The 25640-nt window shown below is 47.4% G+C and overlaps 1 protein-coding gene across 6 annotated transcripts in view; it reads right to left on the bottom strand.

The window, feature by feature from the left end:
- Positions 1-25640, bottom strand: part of LOC142557637 (adenosylhomocysteinase-like 1) — a 271459-nt gene that overhangs the window by 86531 nt on the left and 159288 nt on the right. Inside the window, exons 1-2 of one of the 6 annotated variants that reach the window (XM_075669614.1) lie at positions 20991-21289; positions 17326-17480 (exon numbers count right to left, since the gene is read on the bottom strand). The exons of the other annotated variants lie outside the window; for them this stretch is intronic. Coding sequence (XP_075525729.1) covers positions 17326-17394 — 69 coding nt within the window. The 5' untranslated portion in view covers positions 17395-17480; positions 20991-21289. Of the gene's footprint in view, positions 1-17325; positions 17481-20990; positions 21290-25640 lie in introns of those variants that run through there. 6 annotated transcript variants of the gene reach the window in all.

Raw genomic sequence — 25640 nt, 5'->3', positions numbered from 1 at the left:
TGATTAAAATGGGAACGTCGCAGGCCCCTATAGAGCCCCATCTGTAATCTACGATATTAACCTTATTAGGCTTATATTCTGTGGAGCTGTAACGCACAGTCAATTAAAAAAAAACTGGTATAGGAATTATTTGTCCCTTTGATAAAAAAGATGAAAAAAAAATGTCGGTAGACATCCTTTCGACTAGCATTACCAAGTGTTGTAAAGGGTTAGCTGTCTACGACGCGAGACTGTTTCGAAGATCAACTGTTGGAAACACAATCGGTGTGTTTTCGTCTCCTCCTCTCTGAAGAATAGGCATGCGTCGTGCCCTTTCCGGTGGCAGTTGCCAGCATGTTAACTGGCTTCCCCTTTCCTGTCAAGCGTACATATGTTTTCAAAACTAATTTAATAATAATATGGACATATGCGCCATGTTCGCCTTCAATTAATCCCACATCACTTCAGTCGAGAACGTGAGCGTTTACTTGTGCTCGGCCTTCTGTCACCGTCCTGCTCACACCGTAAATTTTCTTGGCACTCGCGGGAGAGAGACCCGAGCGGCACAGCGCAACGCTGCAGCATCCCCCACTCTATCCTCTGTACAGCGCGTTATACGTTACTTCGCAAGGGACGTACACGACAACATTTTGCAGTGCCGCAACAGACTCGCCGAGGAGCAGCGCGCGCAACCGCGAATGCTCCAATTTCGCCCGCCTTTCATCAGAGACTACCCCCCTATCTTCTCCCCCGTGCATCCTGGCGTGATTGTTGCAGCCCGCGCAGTGCTCTCGTCCACACAAAGCGGCCCGTGTGCGCCGGCATTTCCGCAGCGTCCTCCTCCTGCGGAGAGAGGCCGCGTGGCGCAGAACCGTGGCGGTCACGCTCTCTCGGAACCGCTTGTTCTGCGCTTCCGAAGTTTGCACCGGAGAGAAGGGACGCGAAACGCAGGCTCCATCCACAACGCAAGCACGACGAAGACGGCAACGGTGGGTGCCACAGAAGAACGCGAAGAAGAGGGGAGGTCGGGGGGAGGGGGGGGTAGGCGAGTACACGCGGTTCGGCCGGGCCTCTCGCTAATCGATAAGCAAGCGAGCAGCGGGAGCAGCGCACACCGCATACAGCAAAAGCGACGACGACCAAGCGAGGGTGCACGGCTTCGCGTAGCGGCGAATTGTGACGCGTGTGAAGTGTGCGCGCACGCATTTCGCCGCGGCACAACTCGGAGCACGTGACTTGGGCGATTCGGAGTTGCTTCCTTTTCCTTTTCGCTTAACGTAAGCGGACGGATTCACCCCACGCGTGCCGGATGAGTTGCGCACGCACAGCCCGGTTGTGCACGCACTTGCGTGCTAACCACATTTTGCGAGCGATCGTGAAGCGAACACATCGGTGCTTGTTTGGCGGCCATGGAGCTATGCTGCTCAGCGAGAAGAGGTCGCAGATGCGATTCCCGCGTTCAGTAACGCCTGCGACTACGGCGTCGCCGTGGTTCAAGTGTCAATTAATGAAGCAATGATCCGTTGAAAGATACGTAGCAGAGACGTCGCTTGGCGGAGGTAGCGTTCCTTTGTTGCGGCGGTGGATTAGGTTTACGCGGGTTTACCGGCGAGTAAGGAAGAATGAATTCAAACATATGCGAATGAAGTGGTTGTAGAAATGCGGCGCATGTTCCTGTCGTGTATAGTACCACGCATGCTCGGAGTTCCCACAGCGCGTGCTTCGCGTAGCTCACTGGCTACACGACTCGTTACTCCTGGCGAATACTATCTCCTCCTTATCGTATCCGGGTAACCTTCCAGCCGCAAAACACCGCGTGTCAACGTTGCACGAGCGACGTCGGCTCGGACAAGGAGGCGTTTGTAAAAAAAGAAGCCGATCTCTCTTCATATCCTCGCCAACAGCACAACGTCGAATCAGGCTGACACAACAGTTCGTACGCATGAACGGTTAGTAACGATTCATTCATTCATTCATTCATTTTGCAGTACAACAACATACGGCTGCAATACTTTGCAGCTGTATGGGATTCGTACACAAAAAAAGCCAGATTTCAATATTGGAAAAAAATACAGAGAAAATCAGTTAGGCACATTTCTAACAAATACAGTTGGCAAGCATCACCCACAACTCCTCTACAAAACGCTAATCTCGAAAAGCTAGAAGTAAGACAATACCATGAGCGAATGAAACTTATCTCTTTTACCACGGACAATTAGGAATTAGGAGAGATACATACATACCCAGGTGACGGAAACCGACGGCCGACGTGGTCCTAACATTCCAAAAAATGCGACTGAGCGCTTGTGTAGCACCAACGTAAATATTTCGATTGTAATTTTTCCAACAACTACAACTAACTGGAATTCACTTTCCGCCGTTGTTGTCGAATGTCCGACGGTATCGTCATTCATTTACATGTCCTAGAATCCATAACACATTGATCTTATGTACGTGAGCCTTGATTGTCATTTCCCTCGCATCTCTGCTGTATATCTTCTGGAAGTTTATGGCATAGTATCTGCACTACCCTTCCTGTCGTGATATTTCCCGCTGTTTGTGTATCTTACTGTATTACTTTGGAAGAATTCAATGTATGCATTTCATTTGTAACGGCCACTACTGCCTAAGGCCTGAAACTCGGCAGTATCAAAATAAATAAATAAATGAATAAATAAATAAATAAATAAATAAATAAATAAATAAATAAATAAATAAATAAAATTCATTCATTCATTCATTCATTCATTCATTCATTCATTCATTCATTCATTCATTCATCCATTCATTCATTCATATAACGCTGCGCCGACAATAAGATTAAAATACGCTCGGTTGTCATTAGCAATTGCACTCAGTGCGCAGGTAGCATCAACTTGAGCGTCAGGGGCAGATTGAAAACGCTCACCACCTATTTCCCCATTTAAGTTCGGAACGGATACGAAAATCAAAAGACTAAACGGATAAAGCTCTTGCTACGCCTTGTTAAATTAATTACTGAGAATGCTATACATTATAGATTAAAATGGTAGAAAAGATTATATTAACCCGACTGCATTGCGACAAAAAAAGACTGCCAGTTTCAACCGAAAGGCAAAGCACTGACTGCGACAGCAAGGCTTAGCGCTTCACTTGAATTTCTCAGACGGCGTTCTAACTATACGTGGGTGCGACTAATGCGGGCACGACGCGGGTGCGGCAAAATTTTCTGGCACCCTTAAAAGCTTGAACGCGCTGTGTAGGACTTGTAATGACATCGCATGGGCGCCAATACGCTGCCCTCAAAGAGCAGCGCCAGTAAAATTGATTTACTTTCAGGTTTAGCACTTTCAGCAATAGCCTGAAAAGAAGCCTGCGCCGTGAATGTTTCGTTTCATGAAAATTGCTTACGTGCTGCCGTTTTGAAAATTCTGAGGAATAATTCAGTCAAGAACGTAAGACGTGGTAGGAGCAACTTAAGTGATTTAATAGTGTCGCAATAAAAACACATATACACGGCGTGGATAAGCATATTGCGCACAGATCTTGCGAAAGAAAACGTTGCTGACTGCGGTATCGATTATTTTTCAAAAGGCCGTATTTCCTCAATATTTCGGGGCAATTAATTGCCCCGAAATATTGTATTTCATCGTTCTCTTTCCTGATAGCTTTTTTTTTCCCCGACTAGATTAAAACGTTACTCGACGCCTCTGCCGGCAATCCCATCCTCCTGTGTCAGCCGGGTGCTAGGCACAAAGCATGCGCACTCATTAGGGAAAACGAAACAAAAGACCGTACAAAAAACAAAGACAAAACAGACAGCCATGTCAGCTCGAGTCGTTTGTTCGCTCCGCTCTGGCGAGTAATTCGACAGCAGAGTGCCAGAGTTCCATTATGCAGGTCTCGCGCAATTAGAAAAGGATCAACGCTTCTTTTCTTTCAGAAGACTAAATGGCAAAAACGGACGCGCGTCGACAGAACAGCTTCTTCGAGAAGCGCAAGAGAACGCGTCTTCTACGCTTAATTCCTTAAAACTGCCTGGAAGGGCTCCTGACAATGTCGAATGTCTGGAAAAAACCGTGTCACGGCTGTAATATATATATATATATATATATATATATATATATATATATATATCGAATAAAGACTGAATCTATTGATAGAGAGAACCGTTGCTCAAGTCCTGTAAAGCGTGAATGCAAGCAGTGATAACGGAACTGGTGCTACTCACACGCTGTAGTTCTAGAGACATTCAGGTATCATTACCTTGCGCGATCCGAATAGAACGCTGAATTATAACATCACTTGAGCTGCGCCAGTATGCACACAGCTCCACGCTCGCTAACTTCGCCAAGGCAAGCTGCACTCAGAAAGACGAAGAGGGACGCACGAATTACGTACGCGTCGCCGACTGTATAACAGCGCGCGCTTATTAAGCGGAGCGCACTGAATTTTTTGTGACAACGGAAGAACCGTTTACGCACCGCTAATCCCGAGCCCCATTTCCTCGTTCAGAGATAGCAGCGCCAAGCTAATGGTGAAACGAGGACTAAAATTACATACGCGACTAATATGCGCGCGTATAAGCACGCACGCGTCACAGGCGCTATGCCCGACAAGCTTCTCTCGGCGAAACGTCGTCCATATGCCGCCGCCCCTTATCTCGTTTCCTAAAAAGCCGCGCTCGAGCGAAGTTCCAAAACCTGGAATGACACGGCGAGGCCTGCTATTCGAAGGAATCAGAAAAAAAATGAAAAAAAGGAAGAAGAAGAAATCAAGGCACTGAAGGCAGCAAAACAAGAAATGAAGAAGTTAACCAGCAAGGGAAACTGAAAAAAAAAATAATATAAAAGATAAACCACAAACCAAGAAAAAATGCCTAAGTTATAAAGCAAAAAAAGAAAGAGGCGGCTGGTGGCGTCTGCACAAAGGCTTGTATCCTTGCTTCTAAACACACGAACAACAAAACAAGCAAATGAAACTCACTCATCCTGTACCTTGAAGCCACGAAAAGGGGAGAAAAAGAAAACGCAGCTCTGATGAGCGCAAAGGTAATGTTTTCTTTTTTTTTCTTTTTTTAGAGCCGCGTAATCTACAGGCTGTGCTTATGATGTCAGCTCAGCAAAAAACAGAGCGGTCGGTATACACAAGCAAAATATGGTACGTTATTTATTTTCTCTTCCTTCTCTTTTTTCCAGGACGGAGTAGGTATAAAAGATAACAAGGCTGCAGGGTACGCGCTGCAGATGAGAAATGCTGCGAGCTTCTTCTAGCCTCGCTTACAAGCACCAAAATCCAACGGACCCGTACGAATATGCACAGCGGAGAAATTCAAATCACGCGTATTAAACATTAATGGAATACATCAGTGAGACAGAGGCCAACTCGGGCACGCTAGTGTACGCGTATCTGCGCGCGTCTACAGCTCTGAAAAGCGAAATTGATGAGGTTGTTGCTAGGCAGCTCAACAATGAAATTCTTGCGACGCTTCTCGCCCGAAATGCGACCGCCGAACAGAGTCAGCGTTGGTCACGCATTACGAACTCAATAACAATGTCTGTACAGAGAGGAATATTAAGCGACAGGTCATGAACGTGGGGAGAACAAAAAAAATCCACAAAAGAAATATAGCCATTGCGTGGAGAGGAAGTCAAGGCCAGGCAACAATGCCACGCGGCCAAGACGTAGATATTTCCAATATGAAGTCGGATAGCGGTGAATCAGTCATCGCTGCGCATAATCAACTGTCTGTATATCGGTCATGACCGGAAGCCTATAGCGGTATCCTCGAAAAGGAGCGCGTACAATCATCGCGTTCTACCCTACTAACATAGGGGGCAGAAAGCTTGAAGATTAACGTAGAACCTTGAGAAGAAGTTAAGGACCGCACAGCGAGCGATGGAACGAGAAATTCGGGGCTTAACGTTTGATAGACGGGAAGATGGCGGTGTGGATTAGAGACCAAACGGGGTCAGCCGATATTCTATTTGACATCAAGATGGGGGGAAGTGCAGCTGGGAAGGCCGCGTAATGCGTAGGGCAGATAAGGCTCGGTCCACTTAGAGTTACAAAATGAGTGTCAAAGGAAGGGGAGAGTAGTCGGAGAATGCACACAACAAGGTGATGGGATGAAATCAGGGAACGCACAGGCATAAGATGCACTGAGGCAACTGACGTAGGACAGGGGAAATTTAAGATAGATGGAGAGGCTTTCATTGTGCAAGTTGATATAGAAGAAGAAGAAGAAGGTGGTGGTGGTGGTGGTGATACAAACAAGTGAGTTTCACTAAAGCTCGTTCGCTCTATGACTGCAACAATCCACACTAAGATATAACAGGACGCACTCACTGAAAAGACGGCGGGAAACAGTACTCGCCGGCTGCCCGAGAGTCAAGTACTGCACGGAAGTAGAGCTCCACGTTCTCGTACGCCGAAAAAGAATTAACGTGAACGTGCCCTGAAAGACTCGCGCTCGGCACGCAGAAGCATTTCAAACGCGCCGAACACAACCAGACAGAAAGAAGCGAAGAGGTAACAAAAAGGTCGCGCTATACCTGTACAGCACGAACGCTCCGTGAGCAGACCGGCTTCGCAGCTGAGGCCGAGCGAAGCTTATCAGTTTCTCCTGAACGCTCCGCTGACTTGGCCGCTTTCAGAGCGACTCGGACCAGCGTTCCCCGTGGGAATAAAAGCGTTCAGTGCGTAGCAAGCTACGAGAGAGCGCCGGTCGGTGAGCATGCCGCATCCTCCAACAACGTTTCGTATGGCGCAATAATCATGACGAAACAGAAATGATTGCTACACTGTAAAATAATTTGCGCCCTTTTTTTTTTACTTTTAAGCACGTAATTTATTTTACAGTGTATGGTACAATTTCTACCCAATAAGAGTAGGGGCCGCATTAGCGAAGCTTCTCGTTCGTGAGTAATGTTTGCGACTGGCCAGCCGCCATCGCAAACGATATTTCGAACTTCACGATTGGCTACGACTTGCCCTTGCGAACCGTTTTCGCGTAGGGACTTCGTATTTATTTATTTATTTATTTATTTGTTTGTTCATTGTTTATTACGGGCCTAGATGGCAGTAGCGAACACGCTTCGCCAACTTTACCAACGCGAGCAACACGCGACGAGACCTTCATCAAATCAATAAACTTAAACACTGAGATGCAAATGTGACGCAAGACAAGCCACACGCGAATCTCCGAATCCCTACTGCTATATACGAAAGTTCCTGAGAGAGCCAGCAGCGTCTCGAGGGAGAAGCCATCTGCGCTCGTGCGAGCAAGAGATATGCGTGTCTTGCATACACCTACAAGCGTACCGCGCGTACAGTGGAAGAAGCGCGGCAGGCACTACAATTCCGACGGCCTAAACGCTGACAGCAAGGAAATATGAAGAGAACGAGCCTTGGCACGCTCAGCAAATTCCATAAGCACGCAGAGCCAAAGGATTCACTCCTACTTCGTGCGTGCGTGCGCGCGCGCGCACACGTGTTCATCGATACCTTTTAAACTACTATTATACAAATAGGCAAGGCTATGGAACAAGCGAAAACTAACGAATCTCGTGAAACTCGCTTTGGGACAGTTTAAACATCTTATGCGTGAAAGGCAATAGCGCGAGGCAGACGATCGCGTTACGAATATTTAATAACGCCTACTCAGCGTGCCACTTTCTTCAATATCCGCAACAAATGCTCGTGTATACTTAGATATAGCTGTAAGCTAAAAATCAGCAAGGGGTCCAAATTAAACTGGAGCACTCTATTACGATGTGCCTCATAACCGACCGTGCAATTTAAAAATCGGACATTTCTTTTTTTTTTTTTTTTGAGAATCAGCTCTAGCTTACGGATTACATGAACCGCTCAACAGCGAATAAATCGAAACTATTAGAGAGCTTTAGCTTAGGGTACGGGTTAGGTAGGCAAGCGGCTTGCGTACGCAAGAACTAGGGGCGACGGTACTGCGCATGCGCAGACACTGACGTAGGAGTGTGCGCATGCCCAGTGTTGTCGCCTATAGTTCTTGCGTACGCACTCCGCTTGCGTCCCCTAACCTAAAACTCTCTATTATGTCCGCAAATACGCGGCGACTACCTCTTAACGCCACACCTGCCACTTGACATTCTCCACGCTCTGTGTGTGCCGTGCAGTGAGCTCCCCCCCTCCCCCACCCTCCTTGCACGCACAGGTCTCGTCGCATTTTTGCGAACACCGGTAATTAAGATCCGCTGTTAGGAGTCGGCAGATCGACTGGCAGTGATGGGAAGCTCGTAAACGGCTCACGATGACGTGTGCGTGTGATAAGTAAAGTACCAAAAAGCCGCGTATCACAAACGGATACCACGCGCGGTAGCGGACGGCAAGAGTGATTACGTCAAGGTGAACCACGACGCGTCGCACAAATTACGCCTCATCAGCACGTGCACCATTCGCACGCCATGCATAGTTGGCAACACGGTGTAAGAATTTTTACACCGTGGTAGGCAAAGCGTGAGGTTCGGAGGAAGTAAGTAATCGAGCGACACGCCACATCGCGTGCCGTCTTGTGATGTCCTTGCGTAAGTGAAAAACCGCAAATACAGCCCTAATTGGGGTTTTCTTTCTGGCCCCCTCCCTTTTTCCCCCCTTGCTTGTCACACTGCCTTTCCCGTTGGCGTTACGTCGCCGCCCCTGCCGTCGCCGTGTCCTGGTCTATCCGCACTGCGACGAAGTTGCCTTGCACCTACTGGACTCGGACCTTACTTTCAACCATTCAAATCTCATCAAGAGGGATACCTATACACCTATCCAGGAGAGCTCGCAGCTATATATATACCCACTTGTCGACAGCGAGATTAGGCTCTCGTCTGTAATACAGGTATTCTGTGTGTGATTTCGCGCGTTGTGGTGGGCCTCCCTCTCGCCCTCACCCCCCTCTCTTTTCTTTTGCTATATCTCCTTCTTTCTTCTATTTCATTTTTTCTTTCCCCTTTAAGTGAGTGGTCGCTGTGTGTCTTTTTTAGGCGGCAACCGCTAGCCTGCCTCTCTGTATCCCTTTGTGGTATCTTATATGTTTACGTTAATAATAATAATAATAATAATAATAATAATAATAATAATAATAATAATAATAATAATAATAATACGGAGAAGAAGAAGAAGAGACACAACAGAAGGACTTTTACCAGACTACGCCATTGGATACCTGTCTTGAACTTCCATCGTCACAAGGCTCGTCTGGCGCCCTCCCCTCAGTTTCCAATATGCGGAGATGAGACGATCGAGCATTTCTTTTCTTATTCTGCCGCCGTTTTAGAACCTTAAGAAAAAGCGTTTGAGCACGGTTTATATAAATTGGCCGAAATATTTCCATTCAGGACATTTCTTTCTCTGGGAGCCTCCTCTCTTAGACACTGTCAAAGGGACGCAAACTCAACCGAAGAGGATGTTTCAGTTGCTTCAAGCCGATTATATTTTGATAAGTTTTTCGTACGGTATACTTACTTTATTTCTTCCCGAAACTTTCTCTTGTTATTTGCAACAGGTCAACTTCATTCCTAATACCATATGAACCTTGGCCAATTCCCCGCAGTAGGCATGCGCCGTCAGTGAAAGAGAACAAAACGAAACATTATACAGGCGCTCGTTTAAGCGGCAACCTCATTGAAGCTTCCCGAGTTAAACTTCTCAAAGCAAATGAAATTCGCAATCGCATAAGTCGTCTCATGTCAATAACTACAGCCTTATTTAGTCTATTTTTGTTGTACTGGATAGTTTTGAGCACATTACGAGCAAAAATCGTTGCTTAGGATACCCAGAATAAATTTCCCCTGGTGTATGTTACTACAGAGTTAATATCCTCTGACATCACCTATAGATTAATCTATGCGTTAGGAATTCACGCTACAAAACGAATTTCCTGCGATCGAAAAAGAGTACATCACTCTAAATCCTCGTTCCGAGGTTAATGCGCAACACGACTGAACCTCAAAGAACGACAGAAGCCACAATAATATTAATCAATCAAACTCTGCCAGATTGCTGACAGATCCACGCGCTTCGTCCCACGATTACCGCGCTCCTTGAACGCCGGCAGCGTCTAATTTTCCGCCACAGAGTTCTGTGCTTTTAGTCACGTGCAGTTGGCGTCAAAAAATTTACGAACGGCGGGACGGGATAAAAAAAAAACTGAATTGTTACTTCCGCAGCCTAGGTATCCGTACTCTCATATTAGCATTTCCAGCGTGTGTACTGGCGTGTGTAAGCATACAGCCTTCTACGGTCCTAAATCCCGGCCCCCCGGTCACAAACTGCTAGGAAATTTAAAGTTTCCTCAGTTCCCGCGATACGAAACTATTTAATAAAGGGAAAATGAGACATCACCCAATCGTAGCAATTGCTACAAAGGAAGCCCATACGGGTTCCTCGGAAGAAAAGCCTCGCAGTCGAATAAAAATTCGTGTAAGTTGAAGAAAAATTTGGTTTAGCTCAGCAGTGGCTGCCCCGGAAAGGCGGTGGTTCCGGGTTCGAGTTACGGAACAGGACGAATTTTTCTTCAACTGCGAGGCTTTTCTTTCGAGGAACCCGTATGGGTTTCCTTTGTAGCAATTGCTACGACTGGATGTATCATTTTCCCTTAATTAATTACCTCTCCACCTTGCGGGTTTCCGCTGAACTATTACGTCATACGAATATATTTGTCGCCAACAGCACGGTGACACCAGTTAGACATCCCGGTTATTTATATTCGTCTCTTAGCTCTACTTTGACACGAACCGATAAAAAAATCTGGCATCGGCCTCTACGGCGTGTACCCGCAGAAAAGACCCACCGCTTTCATCCAACACGCGACGTCTTCGAGCGCCCCGAAGAGTAAACAAACGGCCTGCAACAGCTACAGCTCCGAGGCTTACACAATGGGTCAGCTTCGAGCCGTACACGGTGACCACTTTCGTCTGATGGAATGCGCTCCAATCCGGGCGGCACCGCGCCGAAATCGATAAAGCGCCTCCACTTCGCTATTACTATATACACACCTCCTATTCGGTTTTTTTTTCTTTTCCTTTTCTTTTGTGTTTCTCCCGGGCCTCTGGTGATATGAGGGATAGCTGCCGTTAATCGATGTCGCTTGGAGAACGTAAAGGCTACGCCGACCACTGTTATCCCCATTTCACCCCCCCCCCCTCCTCTCCACCCACGATAAAACCTCACTTGCAGCGTACGACAGCGGAGAACAGGATATTTACTTTGCGCTTAGCGCGCCAGACGCCACCTCTCGGTCTTTTGTCCTCGCACCGGGACTGTTTCCTTTTCGACAAAGATACAGTTCAAGCTCATCTACGCATCGTTCGTGCAACGGCGGCCGGAAGCGCACGCGAGACCTCGGTGGCCGTCGCGAAGCCGAAACGGCCGTCCCAGTCAATCTCGCTTAGAGATCCTTCGACGTCGCTCCTTCCCGAGACGCCAAACACAGAAACACACATACACGTACATACACGCACATCACCGCACGGAAGAGCGCGCCTTTGGCGCTTTTGTTACACGCGCCATAAAAAATAAAAATAAAACGAATCCAAGGCAATCTAATTTGAAGTCGGAGCAAGCGACAGCGCGGGGCATCGGATCCCGCCGGATCGGATTGGATCGGGTCAGTCGGTCGGTCCTGCATATAGCGCGGTGTGACGGAGCGGGAATCCATTATGCGCGTGCCACAAGAACGACGCGGCAGGTTGCCGCACGCGTCAACGTTACGCGCGTGCCCGGCCCGCTCTTGTCTCCGCCGTCGTTCTGCACGCGCGCTCTGTCGAGGCAGCGCGGACGTGTCACCGTGATATGCGTCGGTGTTGTTCCAAGCTGGAGACGAAAACAAAAGCCCAGCCCGAGCGAGTCTCGTGGGAGTGCGGAGGACAGAGGCGCAAGAACGGATGCGTCAGAGGAACACACGAAAGAAGAAGGGCGGCGTGATATGACATCGCGATTGGAAGTAGAGGCATATAAATAAACAAAGGAGACTGTACGGGGCATAACACTGCGCGAAGGGATATGCGAACGACAAGGTTACATCGCAAGGGAAGGAAAAATGAGGCGGTGGCACACTGCGTGGTAGAAAGCGCTCGGGTGCTGCCGGACCCATCCCCTGAATGCCTCCGAGATGAGGTGCCGAGTCAACCTTTACACACGTGGTGCTCGTTGACAAACAAGTTAACTCGCGGTGTTCAGATTCCAAAGCCATTACCAGCTCTTCAGGGAAAAACGTGCATCCGTTGATGTTGCTTACTAACTGCGAGAATATTAAATGTTTGACAACTAAATGGTCTGCAACATCAAAATGATTGCCAGGTTGCCAGGAACAAAGCAGCAAGTAAAATAAGAACTTGAGGGGATAGGCGAACAATAATTAACCGGTATAGCCTCATTAATAAAGGAGAAGGGTTCCACAACAACGAAGATGAACGGGCTACAAGATAGAGAAATAAAACACATTACTAAAAAGAAGGCCTTACAGGAGCATTAAAGAACAGCAGTGAATCAGTTTCAAAGGGTAAACTGTTAATTTCAGAACTCCATTTTCACTTATTTCTCGGGAAAACATTATTATTACTCGATATAGAATTTCGTTAAGGCAGACAATCCTATTTCGAATCTGGCGCCAAGACTACGGAGCCGATAGCTTACTGTGACGCGACAGATTAGTACAGGCCGGTAACGTAAACTCACCTCCTTTTTCTCTTTCACTCTCCCCTCCCTTACCCCCACATGTAATCATGTAGCAAAGCAATGTAGCAAAGTTGATAAAGCCTATACAGTTAATCCGCTTTCCTTTGCTCTCTCTCACATATTTCAAGGTATTTCTTCGTATTTGGGCCATTTCGAAGCAGGAAATGTTATTTAAACTTGCAAGGCCGTGTCGTTGACTCTTTTGGCATGCGGTCCATCGTTACTAATAAGCAGTCGTAACTACAGTCTAACCTCGTTATAAGAAAATGATATAGAATAAAATAATAGATATAACAAAGTAAGTCAAATTCCCCTTGAACTCCCCGTAGAGATTCATAGTGCAGTACATACAATATAGGTATCACCAAATAATTGCAGTTCCCCGTTCAACTTCGTTATAAGGAGGTTTTAGTGTAGACCCGATTTGACTATGCGCAAGCAAAACCACATAAATATTTGTAACGATCGGAAAATTCGCCATGAAGGCGCGTTGTAGGAGCTTGGGCCGGAGCAGTTTCTGCACACATCAACCTCATGTAGAGAGCTTCGTATTCGGGATGTTGCTTGAAAACTCGAGAGAATTTTGTTCATCTGGGTTTGGATCTGCGAGGCGGGATATTGATATTAGTGTGTGCTTCCCCGTCGACAAGGTCTTCTACTTTCATGTAGTATAGTCGGCTCAGCCGATGACGACAGCTGTCAGCTGGGAGGACGACGATGCTGCTGTCCTTCTTTAGGCCCTGCAGCGCTGCCTCCAACACCGTTGTCCTGTGGATTTTTGCCTTGGAAAATTGCCGCATTTCGCCTGCTGTTACTCACGCTCTCTTGCAAAGCTTTTCCGATTTGCTCTTCGCTAGTGTGAGTCTGCGAGTAAGGCAGGGTCTCTATGTTTACAAATTCCGAAGGCACGCATGCATACAACGTTCGGTATGCGATTCCGGTATCACTGTGCACGCGTTCTCCACGCCTTAGTCATGCGCCACTCTCACTCGAAGCGAAGCGTGAACACAGCTCGAAATGCCACCGAGCACAGCGACCCAGCGGGACGGGGTGGAGAACAGACGTCGACAAGAGACCCGCCTCCAATGCAAATGCAAAACGGCTGACAATGCATCGCGGAATGTCTGCACGCATGTGACCCGTTTCAACCGGATCGATGTTGTGTTTGGACGCCTCACCAAAAGAAATGGCTCGGCAGTAAACGTTGCCTTCGTGTTGTGTGCCTCCAACATTATCGCTGACGTATCAGCCTTGAGGAGAGCTATGTACAACATCTCAGCTTTCTTACTGGGAAGTATTTCGACATTGCGCGATCAGTACGCGTTAGACATGAACGCTGTTATCCCTATCTCTCGCTGCGCTGCAGTGCGAAAAAAGTGCACTGCCAAATACTTCGATCTACATATCTTCCAGGTCTTCGCGTTACGTGACAAGACGCCCTCTATATGTAGGAAGGTCCACGCTCTCAAGCAAAGCCATGCTTTAAACAAAATATAATGGTGCTAGGTGTCGCCCGTGTTTCCTGTTATAACTTGGAGGACGCTTAAGCTTCGCCTTATAGTGTGGAACGCGATAGCACTGCTTTTCACGCTTCCCGGCAACTGCAGCTTATGTAACCGTAATGTTTTCCTGCAAACGCTGGCGGCGAACGCTATGCACGGAGGCGAGCTTTCTGGTTCTTCTTTTTCTCTCTCCCCGGCTCTCAGCGAGAGGCGTCGCTGCCGCGGAGGCAAGAGCCATCTGGATGGTGCTGCAAGGAACCGAGCAACCTGCAGCTGGACAAAGATTTTGTGTTTTTCTGCGTAACAGAATTCTGTTATCTCGCATATTCAAATTACAATTCGACGCTGCCATCTGTCCGTAGGTTGTGTGTAAGTCGCATTTTACGAATTTTCTTACGCATTTTACTTTCAGTAATTTAAATTAGTTCCGCAACGCCTATGCGCCACGTGGGGGGCCTGCGTGGTTCGGGACGATTTTTTTCTAACGGACAACGTACGCCGCCGACACCAGATTTTCTGGAACACGGGGCCCTTAACGCCATCGAGTTAATAAGTTGTACGTCCGCTTGCGTCGTGATATAACGTCACGTAACGAGTGGTTGTGGATGTATCTGGCAGTAGGTATTACCAATGTGGAAGCCTCAAGGCTAGGAGATGTGGCTACCAAAAAAGTGCGACCTTTCCCGGCGGTTGCTTTCCGTAACACAACACACCACTAACATACACACTGGCGAGTGAACAGAGAACGTAGCCGAGAAACCCAACGTTTTGCTTCCAAACCGAAAAGAGAGCACCTAGTAACAGTGTTTCGCCTGCTCCGCACGCCTTCTACTCCGGGAAAGTAAGTGCACGTACCGGGCGCTAACCCCTCGTTCTGAACGACGAAAGCAGACGGCAACGCCTCGCAAGCGCTTCTTATTCAGTGCACGGTCTCGCGCAACGCAGATAGCCCAAAAGCCGGCGGTCGTAAGTGCTGTATTTGTTGCCGCCACCGCAGCCACCTCTGCTGCTGCTGCTGCTGCTGCTGCTACGTGTTGAAACCGAACGCTGCCTGCGCGAGGAGGGCCTGTTCCGTTTCTCGTTTTTCTTTCCCCTGCTGCTCGCGCAGTTGACGTCAGTCAAACATTCGTCTAAACTTTTTTTTTTTTTTTGCTTTCTCGTTGAGGCTGTCGCAACAGCACAGTTGACGACACACTCGCCCTCTCTGCGCGCGCATCCGGGAAAGACAAGCGAGGCGGTACTGCGGCAGTGCTCGCAGCTGCAAGCAGTCGTCGCCGCCGTTCGTCGAACTGCGCAGCTGCGCAAGCAGCACGGCGAAGCTGCCGCTTTGTGCCTCCGATAGTTGCTCTGCCAAGGCAAACTCTCGACCCTCTATGCGCAGTGTTTGCCCCCCCCCCCCCCACCTCTTCTCCATCAAACGAACCTCGCACTCCCAGCTCTCCGCTTCGATTCCACCGAGGGATGATGGCGCTTACCCCCTTACGTAGGTTCAGCTAACATTTGCGACACGTTCCCGTGACTCAAAAAATGAGATAGAGAGTGTGCAGACACCGACATCACAGAGGCTGGCGTGTTACCCAGGTACGATTTTGAGCCCGTAACGTGAACATCGTTTCGCAAATCAAGTGACCACCAATAATCCCGCCTTACCGAATTACTCTATCCAGAGTCACGCTAATTCGGAAGTCGAGCCTTGAGAGACTCGACAAAAGCGTGCCGTGCAACGCAGTGGTGCGTTTGGCCCAAATAGAACAAGGACGGCAAACGATTCTGACGGCGTAATCATGCAGCAAAATTAATAATAATAATAATAATAATAATAATAATAATAATAATAATAATAATAATAATAATAATAATAATAATAATAATAATAATAATAATAATAATAATAATAATAATAATAATAATGCGAACTTCACTCTTTAATTTGAGCTCAACGGACGCTCGCAAACAAGTAAACCTTGTTTTTCTCTCAAGCATTGCTAAATTCCTAAGCGTGCATACTAGTTAAAAATTATAAAACAATGGTGAGCTAATGTTTTTAGAAAGCGCCTAAACGACAGAAATTGCCTGTGACGGGCGTTAACGTTCCCGGCGTAAATCCAATGAACGCGCTTCAACGACTTTGTTGTGCCCTTAGCAGACCGGTGGACATTGAAAAAGAAAGAAAGAACGAAAAAGGAAGCGTACAGCTAACCTAACCTAACCCTTCGTCATTTCCGATAGCGCAGGTCGCGTGCCGCGGGCATTTATTATTCTAAAAATCTGACAGCCAGACATATGACAGCAACGTTGAGTAAACAGCAGGTTATTCCAGTACCTCCAAATTGATTGTTAACGACAGGACCATGATCATAAAAAAAAAGTAATGTCACCGTTCGAGCAAGTCACAAAGTACTACACAAAAAGATAATGAAGGGGCGCTAGTTTAAATGGTTGCTGTTGTTCTCGTCCGAAGTGTTCGCGTTATGAAAAGATGAATGATAAATAAGAACATTATAATACGCTAACCGACGAAGCATCAAATCAGATAAGCAAGTAATGGAATCTCATCCCCTCGAACTAAAACGCAATCGAGACGTATATCCCGACGTCGGAAATGGCAATAGCAAGTCGGTAATCACAAGCTATTACGGCGGCCAGAACGAACAGTTGCACGGAAAGCGGCGAGAAGTAATCCCGAGGGAAAAAAATAACAAAGTCGAGCTGATAGGGGTTGCAAGAAAAACAGTTGTGCTCCAATTACGGCTTAAAATTTGTGGTCGCGCACACATTTTGATACGCTCTTTCTTTTCTATTTCTTTCTTCCTCATTTTCTCTTTCTCTTTAGCTTCACGACGTACGCACCTCTGCTTAGGAAAAGGAAGCACGAAAAAGAAAAGGGTTTCTTTTTCTCTGTCACTCGGTCAAACTGAGGCCACAGTGTCATCATTATACTTAGCAACGGAAATCAATCAATAAACTGATGAACACAAACACCAAACAGACAAGAACGAGCGCTACGAGACTCCTTGTCAGCTCACTTATTATTATTATTATTATTATTATTATTATTATTACTAATACTGCTACTACTACTACTACTACTACTACTACTACTACTACTACTACTACTACTCCGCGCTAACCGTCTCCGCTTTGACGGCAGTCTGTTTCTCACCACGGCGGAGCAGACGGCCTCCACGGCCTCCAGGTCGCAGATGGAACTGCGCCGGCGCTGGTAGGGCATGGCGGCCGGTCGCGAAACCACGCGGACAGCAGCGCCCGGGGAAATGCAGCCGCAGACTGGGGACTCGCCTCGGCGACGCCGCTTCTCTGCGATTGTCGCGCACCAAGGGCCGCGTGTACACCGCGAGATCAGGTGGCAATAGCTTCCGGTCCATCGTTTGTTCCCGCCGGCCATTCCCTCCTTCTCGCCCGCCAAACAGAACGTGCCGAGGGCGCCAGTGGTCATCTCGATTCCAAGCTATGCGTATTATGCGATACGTTGACACGGTCACATTGCTACGGTCGGATCATACGAACGATTGTTCTGAAACTGGGGAAAAAAGGAAGTGTGTGCTAAAAAAAAAAAATCAACTTGTAAGGAGGGCTTGTCGCATAGGTAACGACGGAAGACGAAGCAACATTCTACGTTCGCTTTCACTTGCCGCCGACACGTTGCAATCGACAGTTTCTTCCTAAATTAGCATTCCTGTGGTAAAAGAAGCAATGTTCCAATTTTAATCTTTCTCCTGCTGAGTAAGCGGACTAGTTTAAATATAGGGGATCCGACGTCGGGAAAACTATCGCGGCAGGGCGTACAAAGCAAATCATAAACAAAACAACCCAAGCAAAATTTCAGTCTTGGATTCGCCAAGCCACTTAAGTACGCGATTTCTAAAACTCCTTAATGGTACGGTATTTCTTCAATGTTATTGCTGACGAGGTTTCGTTAAGAATGGGTGTGCCAACAAGCGCTTGATTTTCACACTTACTAGAAACCTGATTCCTGTGTATTAAGGCAATAATAATTGTATACATATTGCATTATATTGTAGCTGACCTACCAACCACCTGAATGACCAAGTCGCTAAGACTTTGTGACTGGATGACTGACTGACAGAGTACTTCTGCCCTTCCAGCTCATTTTTGGACAATTGAAGCAGTAACTTAGCACGATAAAACCCGCAGAGACGAGAAAGTTGGACAAAGACAAGCGCTTGTCTTTGTCCACCTTTCTCGTCTCTGTGGTTTTTGTCGCGCTAAGTTACTACTTCACCTATGGAAAACCAACTAGCCCAACAATGAACTCTTCTAGAATCCCTACTTCGACAGGTCAAATAAAACGCAAGGAAATAGTGCTCCGCAGAACGCGTTGAAAGAATAGCTTAAACGTCACATTACTGCTGCCGTTCCAGCTATATCGCGACTCACGAAGTTGTCCAGGCAAAGTGTGCACTTGCATCCACCGGCCTCCCTTTCTATAGGACACCGATCAGCTCGGTTTCTAAAATAAGAACAGCCCAAGAGACGGGGCAAACGAAGAATGAGACGCAACAGCGACGTAAGTGCGTCTTTCTTCGTTTGTCCCTGTCTCTCAGGCTGTTCTTATTCTAAACCTGAGCTACCAACATGCCCACGTCTCTACACTAGACAACTCGGTTGTATCGATGCGCTGCTACGCATATTTTGTTCTCTACGAAGGAACAGTTGCGCTTTAGAAGCGGCTGCAGCTGATCAAACAAGGAAGAACGACGTTATGCGGCCGCGGTTAGAATAAGAACAAAAATAAGTACGAGTTCAAAGGAGCTACAGAAGTAGGACTGCATATTGCACCTCGGCGTCACTTACAATTTTTGATAATGTAGAGCGTACAAAATTACCTGCATCAAAATGACTTTCGTTATTTTATGAGAGTGTGACAGGATTTTAGCAGACCTATCCACATAGGAGAGACAGAAAGACGGCGGTGTCGATAAAAGAGTGAACGGGTGTAGCTCATATTCTATTTGAGGTTAAGAAGAAGAAATTAATTCAGGAGACCGAATGCGTAGATCGGTTAACCGGTCTTCTACTAGACTAGCAGGACGGGTGCAAAGGGAAGGAAAACAGAATCGAGGACGGCAGAGAATTATGTGGTGTGGCGAAATTCGGGAAATTTGTAGGAACAGGATATATGGGGTGTTTCAGCTAACGTTATCCCAGCTGTTCAATGAAAAAAAAAGTTATTTAGAAAGCACAGTGCAAGATACAATTTTAAGACCTATGATGTTTGGTTGCCAGACCTCTGACGAACGGACACCGTCCGTCTTATAATCGTATCTTGCACCATGTCTCTTAAATCTTTCTTTTTCTTTGAGCACTGTGGTTAATGTTAGCTGGCACACACGGTATACAGCGAGCTGGCGGAAGACAATGGTAACAGGACGATAGCTGCATCGTGCTGGCATCGCTTCCAACATGTAGTGGACACTACATGACACACGACGTGTAGTGCATGGACATATTGGACATAATGCTGATTATAATGATGACGAAGACACTTGCCCTTTTGTGAGCAAAAAGAGCACTATCTGCGGAGTCGCGGTCGGCAACAAGCCTACTTCCTTCGGTCTGTCGATGACATACAGCCTTCCAAAGGGTTCGTTTTTCCTTTCTTTTCTTTCTTTCTTTTCTTTGAAGTCTATGCTCACATTAGTCCACAAGAAAGTGCACGGCTGGGCAAAGATCCGCATGCTGTCTATGGCCATCCATTGACTTTAACGAAGAACATCTATAAGCTTTCCACAAATCGCATAAGCAAATATCCGGATTCGAATATACTGCGCACTCCCAACTCCATTACTGTCAGCATAGCCTCACAATCCACCTTGGGGGGGGGGGGGAGGCTTCTTATAGCCACTGCAAAGACCAAACGCCGCCACTAATGGGCACCCTACTGAAGAATGTATGATGTCCGCGGGATAAGACGAGCAAAAACGACTGTCACCTGTGAAGCTGGCCACAGAAAAAAGAAAGCTTTTTGTAGAAGGACCGCAAATTCAGCTAAGCCTTATCCGATGATTCAGGTACACTAAAAGGCTGTATATATCGCGGTGAAAATTGCCCACGTCAGCTTGAGTGTTGATGTTGAGTTCTTAAGAACATGACACACACACACACACATACACACGACACACCTGTGACACACCCACGCGTACACTTTCCTTCGATTTCTTAGGCGCCACTCGGGTGTACATGGGGACACGGTATAAAAACGACGCAAAAACCGGGGAAGCTATTCTAGACACCACTTGCGGATTCCTTGGAGTTGTCGAATTCCGCCTTGTTGGTTTCAGCTGGCTTTTCTCGACTACAATGGGGCAGAAATTTTCTAAGATTGATTCAAAGACAGAAACATGGGGAAATTGGAAGGTGTCCAGAAGGACGCCCTGAGACAAATGGTTCAAACTCGGCTGTCAGTGCGAGAGAAGATTGTTGCCATGCCTTTCCGTGACCGCTGGTCTCTTAGGCTTCGAGGTAACCGGAGACTACACCTCTCAAAGAAGCGCATGGATATGATCATGTGCGCGTGGATAAAGAAAAATTTCGTCTGATGAGACCAAATGTTCAACAACAACGCTAGCTGGCGTAACATGCGCGTTCTAGGTTCGGATCCACACATAACCAATTATTGCTGACTGAAATCGAGTTCAGCGTTCCCTCTTCGCGTCGCTTCATGTTCGCACCTAAACCGGAGACCACTGGCCTGGCTGGCCACCCCCTCGAAAGCGCCGTTCTGTTTGGCGGCAGAAGTAGAACGACGGGAGCGAAACCATTTGCCGAAACGCCGCCTAAACTAACCTTTTTTCTGTTTCTTTTCTCTGTCTTCTCTTCCGAGACGCCCACACAGGCTCCTTTCTTTCCTGTGCTCTTCAAAAAAGAAGCACTCCCAAGCTCCACCGGCTGCAACCACTTCTTCAGGCACTTCGACAAGGGGTGATCTCTCTTCGAAGGCACACCGCTCTGCACGTCTCCGTCCACACCACCGAAAAGACGCGACGAACACCCAACAGGCGTTACACGTTCACTGACGAACGCGGAACGGCGAACGAGGGGGAGGACTCTACGGCCGTGCAACAAGCCGGGCGAAAGAACACGTGGGCACAGAGCGATCTAGAGCTGCCAACGTGAAGAATTAAGAAACAGCGAAAACCGACGAACAACGACAAAAGATGGAGGGGGGGGGGGGGCATTCTTGGCCCGGACTCTCGGCGAAAGCCCGCTTTCTTGAGACCCACGAGGGTCGCGAATGACGTAAAGGAGAGGAGGCAAACGCGGGCAAAGATCTACAGCTGAAGAAGAAAGAACGAGACAGGGCGGGCAGGGGGAGAAGGAAAAAAATGGAAGTGTTAAAGTATACAGCGAGACCGTCGGTCCCGAGACAATGGCACGGAGTCAAAGCCTCGTCTCCTGCTACATGCTCCTGTCTCGCGCATCTTTGATCACCCTCGTCGACGCCATCTCCTCCTCCTCCTTTTCGAAAGCTTATGCTCTGAAAAGTTCCCCGCGGGTTCGTGGCCGAGGGACACGGCACACGTGCCAAGAAGAATCGTTCCGCCTCACCGACAGCGCGCGGTGCCACCTAGAGGCTACAGACAGCTGGACCCGGCGACAATCTTGCCAGCGTACATACGCGCTCATCCAAACGCGCGCTTTCCCGCAGCCGAGTTCACTCGCGTATAACGCGTCCTATGGCTTCAATCTGGGAGACAGCCTTTTCCATGCAGACTTACTTTTTGTGTGTCATCTTACAAAAAAATGATGGTGCTCTGTGGAATAAGTTTGAGGAAGCTGGGCAAAGCTTTAACAGGGAGAACACTTTCAGAGCACGGAAGCAGGAGTTCCTAAGGAAGGAACTTCTGTGAACTTTGCCCTGGTGAACTTGCCTCTTTCACTCTACGCTGTGTCTCTGTTTTGCGCTGTGCCTTTTAAAATGCAGCTACAGCAAGTTTCCAGGAGGCCAGTTACGCTGACGTGCAGTTGAGCATCATGAAGTTAAGAAATTCTCAGGCGTAAGTTGAAATCGGTTAGCGCAACACAGGAGTAACTGGAGATCGGAGGAAGAGGCCTTTGTCCTGCAGTGGACTTAAAATAGGTTGATTACGACGATGATGGTGGTGGCTGTGATGATGATGATGATGAACGACTTTCGCATACGTACGCGGCATTTCGGTGAAGGGCGATCAATGAGGGAAATGGGGACAGAAAGACAATGAAGATAGCAAAAGATAAAAAAAAAGAAAAAGAAAGCCGCGTAAGTTACAGCCAAGTGCGAAAGCTTTAGGAACACGGAATTCGCGAAAGAAAGTTGCTTAGATACAGCCTGAAATTCAGCTGAACACTACGGTGCGCTACATATTTCCTTTCGAAGGTGGTTGTATCGATTGCGTAAAAACAGATGCCTTCTTTGGCGGATCCCATGCCTTTCCTTTTTTTTTTTCACTTTGTTCTACAAACCGAACAGGAAGGTTATCCCCAAGCACTCGAATTAAATGCGCTCACGCACAGAGGAGAAAGTTAGATTGCGAGATAGTAACACCCATGGAAAAGACTAGCCTTACATTTATCAGCAGCATGATAGTCAGAAGCCATCCTTACAAACTCCTGTCTAAAACGTTCCTCGGCCAATTACCAAACCTGCCTAACGAAACGGTTCGTACAATGTCCAATACACGCGTGTTTTTCGTGCGATGATTGCGGGTATCAAATGTCAAATCGACTGCAGAATATCCATTCTCCTTCTAGAATATTCTACAATACATGCGATGCTACTTGCTAGTCCGTTATTCTTTTTATTTAAGTATAAAAATAACTGTTCTAGCGTGAGAACAGCCCAAATACAAGTAGACATTCTAAAACCCGTGACGTCACACTGACGTACCGGTGGTCAGGTTTCACCGCAAGAATTTAAATTAGTTAGGGAAAGACTGACCTCAATCTTCTTCACTACGCTCGGTGAGAACCCAATGAAACATTCGACTGATAGCTTTCGAGCGCTCCAGAGCGCTCTCGGGCGGTGCGGCTTACATTCGTCTGGTCGAAATGTTGAGTGCTCACAGCACAATTCCCCTGGCTCATGCAGAGCGCTCGGAGGCGCTAGTTCCCACAGCACTATAGAAGTCGACCGAGATGCGACAGAATCTCGATCACGTGGCTACTCCGCATGTTCAAAAAGCAGCTACATAGTAACGTTCGGCTAGGTCATGTTTTCTCCGGCTCCAACCTCGAGCCTCCCGCATCGCTGCAAAACCTAGTTGGACAGCGGTGGGAACCAGTCGAACCTACCATAAGAAGCGAGTACAAGCCGCCCGCAAAACCGCCCAGCACCTCCCGTCTGTGTCTCCGTGCTCCAAAAATACAATTCCCGAGAGACGTCACTATTGAAGGAAGTTCGCTTCCAGCATGACGTCACAGAAACCAGCAGCAAACAATTGCGAGGCACACTAACAGAAGTTCTCTCTGATTTAGACAGTGGTGTATCTACCAAAGCACTGTTAGGTCGTCAATCACTGTAGTATACTATACCCCTCCCATCTCCCTCTTTCTTTTTTTAATCAAATGATTGAAAATAGTTTTGAAAAGATATCATTTATCACTCCAGACCATAGCCCCCGCGGTACAAAGCAGTGGATATGGCGTTGCGAGGTATCGCGTTCGATTCCCGGCCGCGATGACGAGGGCGAAATGAAAAAAAAAAGAAAGAAAAATAGCTCGCGTGCTTTGATTTAAGTGCACCTTAAAAAAACCACAGGTGGTCAAAACTATTCCACAGCCCCGCACTACGGCGTGCCTTATAATCGTATTCTGGTGTTGGCACGTAAAACGCCTAATTTTCTTTTCTTTTTTTTAAAGTCAAAGTGATTCAATGTTAACCCTTCAAAACGCTCGTGCCTCAGAGACAACGTTACCACGTTTCAGCAGCGATTGCCGAACTCTACGCAGAGCAGCGGGCAACCCGGGCTCCGCGACATTCGTGTTCACTTGGCATTCCGTGCACGCTAATTAGGAGTGCGCGCGGCTTTCTTCTATAGGAAAGAATAATAGTAACAATGATAAAAAAATATTACTATAGTGCAACCTGTATACGTATACAGCCAGATTGCGGCACGAAGGCACACGCTGGGAGGTCCCTGACAGGACGGGGCAGCCGCAGGCCGGGACGAGCCGGGTGCCAGAACCGAAAGAAGTCCCAAGCCAAGACGCATGGCCGGGGATAACGAGGCGAACGCAGAGTGACGCAAGAAGGGTGCGACGCACCGCGAGCACGTCCAATCGGAAGCGATGGCGCTCGAGGCAAAAGGGATCGTCGTGCGGGTAAGGTTTCGGTCCCGCTGGGAGCTTAGCGAAGCACGTCGAGGGAGAAAAAGAAGAAGAAAATTCATCACTGCCCGATGCCAAGGCTATATAGCACAGCCGGAAATGTCCATTGGCGAGACTAGTAAATCGTTCCTTGAAAGTGCGAGTGGCTTCGTTCAAATGGATTATTCACTTGATATGTCGATCGAACATTGATAGTTAAGTGATTGGTTTTCACTGCTATCAAAGTATTTGTGTTTCTTTTTTCCTTGCCGCTGACTCAAGAATCGTTTTTCCCTAAATTTGCTATCTTTAAATTGTCTGGAACATTATTTCCATTGTCATAAGGTGCTCAATGATGCATCACGCTATATATATATATATATATATATATATATATATATATATATATATATATATATATATATATATATATAACCTTTGATATCCCTCCTGCACGGGCCTTAACTTGGGCCTGCAGTATTTTGCAAATAAGAAAAATAAATAGACAAATAGAGCTGAAAGCCCAAAGCTACACCAATATGGAGCTGAACTTTGAGAGTTGTGGCACAGCGAAGAGCTTACCGAATACTTCGGGTTCTTTATAATGTCTCTCCACGTGTATAATAGACACGGGCGTTCTAGCATTTCGCTCTCACCGGAATGCGGCTACTGAAAACCGCAAATTCAAACCGTGGCCACGTGTTCGGACGTTCGAGCATCGCGGTCGGTGAAATGTTTCTATGGGCGCGAGCAGCACCAATTCCACCCAACAAGCCCTCAAAGTTTGTCTCTAAGCAGCAATGAGACGGAAATCGACCCCAGGGGCCACGCAGTTAAATTGGGGCGGTATATACGTTCGCGTTCCGCTTTCGTCGCGTTGTGATTTCCAACAGAAACGTCGGTCAAACTCCCCTGACATTGCGCTGCTCGAAGCGTGCAGTCCTTGTACTACTGAGGCTGCGCTGACTGCGAGGAGTGACACAGGCCCTGGGTCTTAACACTTCGGCCCCTCGTTAGGTAAACGCTACAGGTCCGGCAACAATGCACGCAATTACAAACTAAACGCGGCAGCTCTTATAGACGTACTCGCACACATATTGTATAGGCAGCCTGGGGAAAGGGGGGGGGGGTATTCTGTAAGTATGCACTTAT

Source organism: Dermacentor variabilis, chromosome 9, assembly GCF_050947875.1.
Source record: "Dermacentor variabilis isolate Ectoservices chromosome 9, ASM5094787v1, whole genome shotgun sequence".
Lineage (NCBI taxonomy): Eukaryota > Metazoa > Arthropoda > Arachnida > Ixodida > Ixodidae > Dermacentor > Dermacentor variabilis.
This window is presented reverse-complemented; position numbering and strand designations above follow the sequence as displayed.